At 43.8% G+C, this 12,920-nt stretch overlaps 1 protein-coding gene across 2 annotated transcripts in view; it reads left to right on the top strand.

The window, feature by feature from the left end:
- Positions 1-1,539: 1,539 nt before the first annotated feature.
- Positions 1,540-12,920, top strand: part of CDIN1 (CDAN1 interacting nuclease 1) — a 134,844-nt gene continuing 123,463 nt past the window's right edge. Inside the window, exon 1 of one of the 2 annotated variants that reach the window (XM_075030372.1) lies at positions 1,540-1,899. In XM_075030372.1, coding sequence (XP_074886473.1) covers positions 1,799-1,899 — 101 coding nt within the window. In that variant the 5' untranslated portion in view covers positions 1,540-1,798. The remainder of the gene's footprint in view (positions 1,900-12,920) is intronic. The other variant, XM_075030371.1, reaches the window with a different exon arrangement.

The following is a 12,920-nucleotide window of genomic DNA, read 5'->3' on the forward strand; positions in this document are numbered from 1 at the left end:
AAAGAACACCCCCTTCCCTCCCAAACACACACATCTCCTACCATTAAGGATCCTACTTGATTGTGCTAAAGAAAATGAAGTATCTTTACATTAAATAATACCCTCCTTTAAAAGAATACTCTTTTCTCAATTTCACATATTATTTTTTGGTCTCTGAGTAAGGAATGGAATCCATAGCTTGGCTTAGCTTCACTGTATTTTCTTCTACTGTGGGGCAACTAATGAGTTTCAAACATTTATATTTAGGCCATAGTACCAGAAACAGCTGTTCCCAGGAAGGCTCCCCGTTCCAAACAAAACCCACTAAAATCCAGGGAGGATCAACTGATAGAGGGTTCATTGGCCATTATCAATCAATTAGAAACCAGCCTCACAAATGTTCCTAAATGAATGACCCTGCTGACACGCCCATGGTATTCCTTTCTCCCTGAAGTTCCAGCTCTTGTACTCTTGTGAAGTTTCTGGCTAAGATGCAGAAAAATACTTAAAACGTGATTCTAAAGCTTTCAAGAGAGAAGTCCAGTGAACAGAACCTAAGATCTATAAAAATAAAAAATTCTTAAGATTTAATGCAAATTTCATGGATTGAGTGCCTGAAACATCAAGGTTAGGACTCCAGTAGCCTGTATACAGTTCATGAATGCAATTAAACTGAAATTAAAGGGAATATTTATGTTTCTCAGTCAAATGCACAGTTAATTCTCTTCATAACCTCTAGTTTTTACACATTGTTTACAGAAGGGCATACCCATCCTCCAAGTTACTCAATAAAAGTTATTAAAACTGCCCAGCACAGGATCTAAGGCTTGCAACATACTTACTGATATGTAAATGATATTTAATAATATAATTTGCCCGAGACCTAACACACTTTGAAGTAAATCCAAGCACAGACTTGGGTGGTTTTCTTCCAAAATACAGGGGGAACCATTTCCGCGTGCATGCGCAAGGCTGCAGGCCAGCAACTCGCGGGCCCTGTCAGGATCCGCAGCCCCAGCCCCACTACCTGAGCGTTTATTTCCTCTTCAAACCCGGAGAAACAGTCGTTACAAAGCGACTTTTGGAAAGGGCCTTGAAAACCACACTTTAAAGCCGTAATACAACAGGCCTTACGCACCCCACTCCCGGGCGGGCGCTACCGCAGGCGACAGAGGACCGCCACGCAGGGCGCCGACCCGCTCCCCTCAGCCCGAGGGCACCCGCGGCCGAGGGCGCAGCAGGGGCGCCCTGCACCGCCGCCCCGCCAGCTCCTTCCGCCCTCCCAGACGTTAAAGCAAGGAGCGGCTCGCAGGGCGCAAGAGCGGGCACCTCCTCGGCCGTGAGGCGGCCGCCGTCCTCCTCCGCCCTCGGGCGAGGCAAAGGCGGACGGCCTCGGCGCGAGACCCGGGGGTTACGAGGGCGGCGACGCCCCCGCGGCAGCGCCATTTCGGCGCGGGGCCCAGCGGCGGCCGGGCGCCGCGCGCTCCCCTCCCGCCTGCGCGGCTGCGCAGAGCCGAGCGGCGCGGGATGGCGGCTCTCCCCGCCCCCCCCCAACCACCACACCGCCCCGGCGGGGCCGCGGGGCGGAGCTGGGGGAAGCGGCCGCCGCCGCCGTCGTCCCTGACTGCCTCGGCACCGGGCTGGTAGCAAAGGGCGCCCCGGGGTCGCCGCGATTTCCCCCCCCCCCCCATCACTGGCCTTCTGCCTCTCGCCGCCCGGCGCGGCCGCGGTGCCGGGGGTCGCTCGCTCCCTCCCTCCCTCCCTTCTCCCCTCCCGCCGCCGCGCAGGCCCGGCGCCGCGGGGTTAGGCGGTGCGAGGCATGAAGCTGACCAAAGCCCAGTACGATGAAATAGCCCAGTTCCTGGGGCGCGTGCAGCCCACCCGGCAGAGCCTGAGGAAGCTGAAGGAGAAGTTCCCTAGGTAAGTGCTTCCCGCCCTCCGGGGCCGCTGCCCGGCGCGGGGCGGGCGGCTCGGGCCCCGGGCGGCGGCCTGCGAGCTCGCTGCGGGCGGGCGAGGGGCCGCAGGGGGCCGCTCCGCCAGCTCCAGCCGGTGCCCCCCCGGTTCCAGGCCCCACACGGTACAAAATCACTTGGACACGCACACGGTCATCGACGGCGAGCGAGAGCTCGCGAGAGCTGCTGCTAGGAGCAGGTACTTCTCCCTCTCTGGGACCTGAGGAGTTGGCACAAAATAAAGGACTCTTCCCCCGCCACCCGTCCAAATGAAAGCTCTCGGGTCCTTTCATGAGTCTGTCTCTTAAACACCAAGTAGGTCTTCTTAGGTGAACGAAGCCTTCGGGCTCAGGCCGTTCCTCTGTGGCCGAGACCGAGGGTGGAATCCGGCCTGCAATACTGCTGCTCCTGTGGCTTAGGGAGAAGGGGCAGTCCAGGCCCATAACTCTTTACGTGGTGCTGCTTTCCAGCTGAAGGCTGGAAAGGGGGTCATCTTAAATTGGAGCGTTCGTCTGCTTCCTCGCCTGAGCTGCAGGCTCAATGGTCAAAGACATTTGCAAGTGACCATAGGCTAGCATGGAAAAGTGTACATGATGGCATATGCTCTGTGTACTGATCTTCATTGCTGAAATTTGCTTATTGCCAGCAACAGCCAAGTTGTAAAGTACATGTTGCCAGGTTTTTCTCTTTTTTCAGGTTTGGGGGAAGGGGTGCTAGTGCTGAATTGACAGGAAACCAAATCAGGTTCTGGGGGGGAAGGAGTGGTACTGTCTCTAAAATCACCAGAAATAATACAGAAAACTAGGGTTTTAAGTGCTGTGCTTACTTTGGTGAGAGGGAGAAATCAGTAAAAGAGAAAATCGTTCCCATGCTTCCTGAGTGAGCCTTGCTAGTCTTACCACAAGTGTGGCTGAGGAAACTGTCTGAAGTTGTGTGTAACTTACAGTACCTGGATGAAGAGCCAACATTAACTTAGGCTTTTAAACTATCCAGTGAAATCTTATCCTCTTCAGGAAAGTGTGTAATGTAGTTAAAAATCAAGCTGAGGGAATAGCCCTGTTACAGGGAAGCGATGCTAAAGCAATGTGGCTGGTTGAGCGAGTTGCATTGTTGGGAACGGAGCTCACCTTGCACAGTACTTTGCAACTTGGGAAATCGCTTACTGTGACAGCATGTGTCTAAGGAGCTTAGACTTGGCTTTATCACTTTGGTGCTAATGAAATTAGAAGAGGGTGTTTGTGCGTATATATGTGTGTGTGCACGCACACACACGCGCATGTTCTCTTTTTCTAGTCTCCTTATAAAGCTGTCTTAAAAGAAGATTGGAATTTGGGTTGGTCTGCCAGGTCAGTCACTGTGTGTAGGAACCTGCTTCCAAGACAGATGCATAGGCACATGAGTGTCTGTAATAGGGAAAATAAGGACCAGGACTTTATGCTGATACATTTTACTTCCCAGTCCACTCCTTTGATCCTGCAAAACAACCATTGACTCCTCAGTTTCAGAAATTGATGACTTCTGAAAAACTACGTACTAATAACAATGTAGAGTTATATCAGGAAAAAATTATGTTTTTTCTAAAGCAGCTGTCTCAGGTTTGGCGAACACTGGAAAACAGAGATTAGCTACAGTAGTTGCTTCCATGATTTGCTGGCTTAACATACTGTTATCTTGTTATCCACATTATGAGATGAGAATGCCCTCTTCTGAATTCTGCTTGTAGGCCTCTCCTGAATTTTGTTTGTCCAACCTGGGAGAAGGCTAAAATGTTCTATCTGAATGATGAATGAATTGATACCTTTTTATAAAAAATGTCTATCAAGTATATTTTGAGGAGGTCTGCATGTCTCCTTTCTGTGAATGGCTCAGCAAGTGATGTTTGTTGTCTTTTTGTTTATTTCTCATAGCAGGGCAGATGCAGAAGACCCTCAGAGAAAAAGTTTGAAGTAGCAAAATATGTTGGGCTAATGATTTTGAGATGCAGTTAAAAAAAAAAAAAAAAGGGGGGGGCATTCCAAGGCCATTGCTTGCTTTAGCAGCAAGGGAGATGTATTGAAATAGATAATGTGTTATAACGTGAAAAACAGGCAGTCTCTATAACCATTATCTTGTAGAAGAGGCCAGCTGGAGAGATTTGTAAACTTGTGTGCCATTTTAAGTTTGAAAGGAGAGGCTTGTTCAGTGATGTTTTATAACTGCGGAATAAGTTTCTTATAATCTAGAACCTGTGTCATTCTGGACGCTTTTTTTCTTTATGAAAACCAAAATCAAACAAACCAACAACCACCCTCCCCACCCACCCCAACTTTCCAATTCAGTCTTTTTAAGAAAATATTCCAGAATCTTTCATGGCACTTGCAATGTGATGAAGGTGTCCATAACCAGTTTGTCATTATTATATGGTAACAGTTGCTGATTCAAACTGGAAAGTACTAACTTCCATAATAGCTGCTTTCACCTTGCACTTTCAATCTTTCCCTGGGAAGGAACAGTATTCTACTGGTAATACAATACATAAATTGACAGTTTTCAAGCATTTCTGGTTCCTACTGCCCCATAGATCTTGAGAGTCTTTGGATTTCAGCATTAATCTGCTCAGGTTTCTTGCTAATACTGTCTTATCTATTGGTTCCTCCCTTGTCCGTTGTGCTTCTTGAAGACTCACAGTTTATGCTCCTTATTTGTATAAAGTATCTTTCACACTTTGTTATGGGCCTGCTCTTGTTCTGCAATTTCTCCCTAAAAGTAATTAGTAATTTCCATAAAACTATTGCCACAATTTAGTATGCATAGGTATGCTGTGTAGTGGCTGCCAACATGACCTGTGAATCTAAATAATTTTTTAACAGGGTAGTTTGTTCTTTACTATTATTGAACTACTTCAGCAGGTGAGATTACTGCTTCAAAAGGGTGTTGCCATGTGATTTATTAATGTCAAATAGTAAAAATTAGACTGCTTCTGATACTGTTTATAAGTATCTTTATACAAGAATTGACACTTTTATTTTTTTACAGTTCTGTAACGTTACAGACAACATGGATTTAGTGTACTTTTCTTAAAATCCAGTTATTTTTGCAAAAATAGAAGCTCAGGACTCAAATTGCTGTTCTTTTTCTGTTAGTGCTGCACTTCATATTCCACGCCTGGCAATTACCAATTTATTTATTTATTTATTTATTTATTTATTTATTCTTAAGTTATTTGTTACATGCTTAGCAGTTGTCTTCTAAATGTGTTCAGGTTTAACAGCAGGATTTTTGCATGACATGAGTATTATAAAAATGTAATTTTGAGCACTAAGCATGATAAATCTCTGCCAGTATTGGATCACTGATACGTAGTTCCTTTGAGCTTCTTAACGTATTCTTAAGGGAGAAGCCACTGCTCAAGCATTCACACACCAATCAAGGAGTTGCACACACACCACTCGAGACTTTAACTCTTAGGACTGGAGTCCCTTCACAGCAGGCGACTCCAATGAGCCGACGGGTGGCCCGTTCAACTCCTCTTCCTCAGACTCGACCTGGGTTCCCCAAAGCAACAGTCCGCCCTTTGATTTTCTTTAGCATACCTGCTAATGCATCCAGACGAATGTCTGAGGGTTTTCTATATGTTGTATCACTGTCCAAATTCTCGTATATAATATCAAAACTAAAAGCAAGCATAATACAGTTAGCATTAACAGAACTACTACTGGGTGTGACATAAGGTTCCGGATTGCCGTCGCAGTTGGCGACCATCCCAAGAATGCTTCCCACCATTTATGTTCTCCATCCTTTTTTATTCTCTCTGAAACTCGATGTATTTCCTCAGCGTTCTGGTGTATGGTGAGAGATCTACTGTTTAAATTTTGATCACTATAAACAGTATCCTGATTTTCATAATATGACATGCAGCGTCAAAAACATGGAAATGTAGAAAAGACATAGGCAAGGACAAATACATATTCATAGTATTACATTCAATAGCTGTTTAACAGTCAAGCTTCTTTTAGAGCTGTCCACAATACTGATTAATCCAGGTGAACTGTTTACAAAAACATATAAAACATTGGATGGCACAAAGTATATAGCGCTAATATAAACAGATTGTTTAAGTTAAGTACTTAATGTAAACAGTCTATCTCTACCTGTAACAAAGAATATTTTAGGGGACCAAAAAAACATTCCTTATAAAAAATAATGCTCTGAGCAAGAGTAGAATGGCCACCTGGCTCCCAAAACCAGTGACTGATTATGATTCAAAGAAGAGTAAGTTGCTGCTACTGCACCCTTCACTAAATGGGGAGCATCCTGCCTGTTTAGCTGGTATTGAGGAACTCTTCAGGGGTGACTGAGGACTTGGGCTGCTGTCAGTCTTTGGGGTGGGTTAACATGAAGCATTTTTGAAACAAGGTCCTTTGCTGTATCTGAAACAGTACTCCAATAACCACCACTGAGAGAGAGTTTTCCGGTACCTATTTGGGCCCAAATCTTATCTGAGGTATCATCAGGACCATTTACAAAAGGAATGTAGCCAGTAAGCACGGTATAAAGTCTAACACCAAGGCTCCACATGTTGCATGCAGCATCATAACCTTGCCTCCTTAAAACCTCTGGTGCAACAAAATTTGCTGTGCGACATGGAGTCATCAGAATACCATTTTCTACTCATAGTTGTTTTGCAAGGCCAAAATCACAAATTCAAATTGATTCTGGATTACTAGATTCATCAACATAAATATTGCTAAGCTTCAGGTCTCTATGAACAACCCCTTATGCATGAACAGAACAGCACTAGCTTCTCATTACAACAAAATTTTTTGTCTAAGAATCCAACAGTTCCCCTCCTTTCATAAGTTCTGTTACTACATATACATATTTTTCTGGTGGGTTGACGCTGGCTGGATGCCAGGTGACCACCAAAGCTGCTTTATCACTCCCTGCATCAGCTGGACAGGGGAGAGAAAATACAACAGAAGGCTCATGAGTTGAGGTAAGGACAGGGAGAGATCACTCACTAATTACCATCACAGGCAAAACAGACTCGACTTGGGGAAAATTAACTTAATTTGTTGCCAATCAACCAGAGTATGGTAATAAGAAATAAAACCAAATCTTAAAACCCCTTCCCCCCACCCCTCCCTTCTTCCCAGGCACAGCTTCCCTCCCAAATTCTGTAACTCCTTGCCCCCGAGCAGCATAGGGGGACGGGGAATGGGGGTTGTGGTCAGTTCATCTCACGTTGTCTCTGCCGCTCCTTCCTCCTCAGGGGGAGGACTCCTCACTCTTCCCCTGCTCTGGTGTGGGGTCCCTTCCATGGGAGACAGTCCTTCCCAAACTTCTCCAACATGAGTCCTTCCCACAGGCTGCAGTTCTTCACAAACTGCTCCAGCGTGAGTCCCTCCCACAGGCTGCAGTCCTTCAGGCACAGACTGCTCCAGCGTGGGTCCCCCTCAGGGTCACAAGTCCTGCCAGAAAACGTCCTCCAGCATGGGCTCCTCTCTCCACAGATCCGCAGGTCCTGCCAGGAACCTGCTCCAGCGCCGGCTTCGCACAGGGTCACAGCCTCCTTCAGGCACCTACCTGCTCCAGCGTGGGGTCCTCCACGGGCTGCAGGTGGATATCTGCTCCACTGTTAACCTCCATGGACTGCAGGGGGACAGCCTGCCTCACCATGGCCTTCCCCACGGGCTGCAGGGGAATCTCTGCTCCGGTGCCTGGAGCATCTCCTCCCCCTCCTTCTGCACTGACCTGGGGGTCTGCAGGGTTGTTTCTCTGTAATATCTCTGCTAAGGGCGTCCTCTTCTCTACTCCAGTTATGATATCCATGATTTAATCCGGGTGGGTCTTGAACCGCCCTTTAAAATCTCTCAACAATTCTCAATCGTACATCTTACATTGATCAGACTGCATACAAACTCGTGCAATTTACGCTGATCAGGCTATGCAGCTCTGGCAGGACTTAAACCCCCCTCGTCAAAATCTCTCCGGGCAGGACTTGAACCGGCCCTTAAAATCTTTCTGGTCGGGACTTTAACCCTCCTGGATTCTGTCCTTTTCTCTGTATTGAATTTAGATTTGGGGGATTTAACACTCACCACTCAAGCAATTCGGTGCCTTCTGTGTCCAGAATCATCAGGTGAACTCACGCTGTGCCAGCAGCTGGAGGTTTGGATCCGAGAGGTTCCGAGACTGACCTAGGGTCCCACCTGGGTGGCCAGGCTGTTAAGGGAGAAGCCACTGCCTGAGCATTCACACACCAATCAAGGAGTCACTCGGACACACACCGCCTGAGACTTTAACTCTTAGGACCGGAGTCCTTTCACAGTGGGTGACTCCAGTGAGCCGATGGGTGCCCCTTCCAACTCCTCACACACACACACACACTCACCCTCGGGCACTTCCTCTTCCCTCAGGCTTGACCCTACGTTCCCCAAAGCAGTATCTCTAATCAAGGCCTTCAAAATAAAAAGCGTAATTTATTCTATCTCTGGTGCACAAATTTAGACAGCTCAAGTTGAGTGCCTTCAGAGAGGGACCCCAAACACTAAAATCCCTGGGGAATTATGCCCTTACAATCTAAGTTCCCACCCCTCACGCCATAGTCTGGTCCAATAATAATACTAGCGTCTAGGGTCCTCTTCTCTCTTATTGAGTCCTTTTTCTCGCCTCTAGGCTGGTTCTTTCTCTTTCCTGTTTTTTAGGGTAGCTGTTACTGTGTCTCCCTTTCCTGGCTCAAACTGGCTCCGGGCTTTCCGCATCTCCTTACTCCTCTAATCAGAGAATAGGTCAACATTAAGCAAAAGCATTAAGCAAGCAATGAGTTCTGCTTTATCATGAATGACTATTTTTAAGCAGCTAAACAAAGCCCTTAAAGCCCTCCAAAACATATTAACAGCCTCTATAATTTATATACATTCCTGTGTTATTATAGCCTCACAGTCTCATCCCATTATTGCAACATGTGCTGTTTATGTTACATTTGGGTGTGGTCTGCATGCTCATGTAGTTGAGCTTTGCCACCTTCCACTACAGTATACATCACTGGACTGATAATTCTGTATGTTCTGTGTTGTGCTCTTCTATAGTGTACCACCTTTACTGCTTTGTTTCTCATCTGAATTTATCTAATGCTAATAATTCATGTTTTTCATTGTAACTTCTGTATTTTCTTCTGCCTTCTCTTTAGCCATGGGCTTATGTTCTTCTGTGATACTGTTCTTCTCAGTGAGACCTTATGTCTAAATTGATTACCCATTGTAGAACTAGTTGTAGGAAATGTAGAGTATTGCAGGACATGCTCTGAGAAAGTTACAATCTCTTCCTTTTATGTGCTTGTTTCTCTCTTAAATAGTAGTTGGAGCTGCCAACAAGTAGAATCTTCTGCATAAGAATCACCTTAGCGTTACCTATTTATGCTAACAAGATGTAGGTTAGACCTTTAAACTTTTACCTGTAGTCAAAGACCATTTTAACTTGTCCAGAAGAGTCCAGCTTCTAAGGGTTTGATTCATACCCAAGCTGATACTCTAGTACTTCAGTTTAGTTGTTTCCAGGGAAAAAAATAAAAAACTCAGTTCTTCTGTATATGGCAGAATACATAGTTTCTCTTCAGAACCTTTTCCTGAAGCTTCTTACCAATGGAACATGATTGACAAATGACTGGACCTTTCTCAAATCTATGCCTTGTACATATTTGCTGCTCTTCTTCGTATCCAGTTCTGATTGAACATTACAGGTTTTTTGGTTGAATCTTCCTCTGGTTCTACCAAGCTTTCTAAGGGTATAAGGTTTACTGACCCAATTCATTATGGTACTATCTTGGTTTTTCTTCTGCAGTTTTTCCTGATTTGGTTCTGTTCTGTCTTTGAATCTCTTACGCTACGTTGTGCTTGAACTGGGGATTCCAGAAACTTTCTGACAGTGCAAGTTGGCTCGGTAGCCTTGCATCTCTTAGAGATTCTAAAACCCGTGTTTTTCAAGTTCTTGCATTGAACTGTTGTGAAACATATTTCATTCCATCTAGGAGTGCTATATTCTTCCATAGCACAATTAGTGGAGTCTGTACTGTTTCTCTTCCTTACTTAAACAAACTTAGTGCCTCTAGCCCAACTTCCCTTTCAGTACCTTCACTTTTATTCCTGTAAAAGAAGCATTCTTTTCTGAGCCTGGGTGAAAACTGTGTTTATAGAGAGTTTCAGAGTACTAGGATTTCACAGTATTAGAATTTATAGCAGCTGCTCTGTGAAGGTCTGTAGGGGTCGGCGTTCGGAAGATCTCGCGATGTCACGGAAAGTTAGAGGGTTAGTCGCAGCCTTGTGATGTACCTGTAATCCCGCCTCCCCTTGTTAGTATAAAAGGAATTAACTGCGCAATAAAAGGGGAAAGTTGGCGCTCACACTGTGTGTGTTATCTGTCTCTTTCCCTGGTCCGGGCCGACCAGTGATCTAAGCGTGGCACCTTGATATGTAGCGAACGCTACACAGGTCTTCATTTTTCTTCTGTGCATCTATTCAAAGAAGTATTGTCCTGCATAAATGTGAGAGAAGAACTTCCCCCCCCCTTCCTTATTTTTCCAATAAGCAAGAGAAAAAAGTGATGCACAGGTTCATGTTGATACACTTGATATTTGAGTATGGATATTTGGTTTTAACATGTGTAACTTCTTGTTTGATTATTGGAATGCACACAGTCTTTGTTCCCAGAGCATACCAAGTGATGTACGTTCCTCTACATTCATGACCTGTCTTCTTCATTACTTAATATCACTTCAGGTTTTGCACACATTTTCAGTAATTATGTTGCACTTCCTCCAAATTACTGATAGCTTTATTAAATGACACTGGGCCTGGAAAGCATCCCAGCAAGATTTTTAATTTAAAAAAAAAAAAGTATCTGCATGGTAATGTCTCACAATGTAAATTGGAAAATATAATCTGTTTATTATTTGCTCATTTTTATCACTTTCTCAGTGATGGTTCATACTGAAACAAAGGCCCTAAAGAAGTTTAAATGTATGGCATCAATGTTATTTCTTTTACTAGCCACTTAAGACTGACTTAACATTTTTTCTTCCTCTTTTTCAGTGTTGTTGCCTCTCTTTTTGTTTTTTAGAGTTGGGGCTGGACAGGCCTCTTCTCTTCCTCTTCCAGCCAGTTTTATTTACAAGGAAATATATTGCTTTTTCCTGAATAATTTCATTCCGCCTTTGTGCTGTTGCTTAGATTATCAAGCAGTGCTGATAAGCCCAAAATGGTTGTGGTGGGAAACAGAAAGGTAGAACTGCTGCTCTCTTTCAGCTCCCTCTTTTTTTCTTTATTTTTTTTTTTTCCTTTCCATTTCTGTGTTCTGGTACCTGCTGCTAATGGAGCCTGGAGATTGAGTCAGGGTGGAAGGAGAATTCCTTGTCCTCTGCTCTAGTGGTTGTTGAAGCTACTATTACCCAGGAAGGAAGACAGTGAAGCTCAAGAGCAGAGGGCAGCTAGCTGTCTATGTGGATTTCAGAGCCCTAGGCTGAGGACTCAAGCACAGGTATATTAGATGGGGAAATCTTATCTATGAGCAGGCAACCTACTAGTGTGTGACACTTCAGTTGCACTCTCTTCTGCCTGGAAAGGCTCTCGTCATAGCAAAACTGACATAATTCTTGTAACTTCTGCTGCTCTCCTTGCTCTTTTGAATAGTTGGTTAATTATTTTGGAAAGTAGAGAAACTAGGCTGTTTGTATATTCTCACTACTTAACAATGAAATAAATTCACACTCTGCCTATATAAACCACCTCATCAATTTCAGTATACTGGCTCATGAGAGAAAAGAAAGTGGACTTAGTAGGAGATGCAGAGACTTGGAGGGAGATGCTAAATGGCCATTGGTATATTTCCACCCTGTCTATTTTGAAGTGGCAAATACTTTGCACTAGTATACTGTGTTTAAATGATCTGGAGCATATAGCTACAGCAGCTATGAGAACAGTAGAATTTTTGAAGTTTTGTATTTCTTTTTTCTTCTTTCATGTTAGACTTCAGAGTAAACAAAGTTTTACACTGCTGTTTGGTTTTGTCTATTATATGTAGCAAAAGCCTAAAATAATTTAAAATTTTTTATGTACTTGAAGCTGCATTTAACCTCACAGGTAAACAGATTGATAATAAAAGATGAGAAAGAGGTCTTGGCTCATTATTTGAAAAGAAAATTAACAATATACAAGCTTTCAGAAATGACCTACAATAAAATGTAGCATATTCAAAATAATCTTAAATAAAAATTTACTATACAAAGTAATTATGTGAGCACTGAACTGATACTGTTCCCTTTGGAAAGATGTTCTCACTATCTGAACCCTTGGTAGGAAATCTACTGTAAGGTATTTACAGCTTTGATAGACTAAACCAGAGGGTGGTACAGGTTTTCCCTTTTCACTTAAATGAAGTCTTAAAGAACTTGTAACTGGTTGGATTTGGTATGTCTTGCTAAAAAAACTGCTTATGCTATGACCCTAAATAGGAAGGATACTAATCCTCCCCCATAATACAAAGTATTGTGTGACAGAAATTAACTAAATCAGCATATAACTCAGAAGAACTTTGTCTCCTCCATTATTCATTAGATTAAATGTTAAGATACTTAAAAGCTAGCTATTGATAGCAGTGGCAGCTTTCAGAGTAGAATGGGAAATATAGTTTTGCTCAGTTTTGAGGCTTTCCAATAGCAATAGACAGGATTTAGACAGAAAATTCTTATGTTGTCACATGTGAAGTCCAGGTCTTCAGGACATGGGTGCTTTCCAGATTTGTTTGGAAAGAGATGGAAAGGGTTTTTTGAGTTGTTTGTGTTTTATCTAGTAACTAAAAAGCAGATTACATGTATAAGCATGTGTCAACATGAAAGTTAATTTTGAGGGAAGTCCATTGTAGTTTTCTGTTACAATTTTTATAAGTGTAATCATCCTCTTCCTTACAAGCATTCCCACATATGGTGTCCATCCTAGCAAATGCAGTCATTTTAAA

The sequence above is a fragment of the Buteo buteo genome, chromosome 6 (genome assembly GCF_964188355.1).
Source record: "Buteo buteo chromosome 6, bButBut1.hap1.1, whole genome shotgun sequence".
In the NCBI taxonomy this organism is placed as follows: Eukaryota; Metazoa; Chordata; class Aves; order Accipitriformes; family Accipitridae; genus Buteo; species Buteo buteo.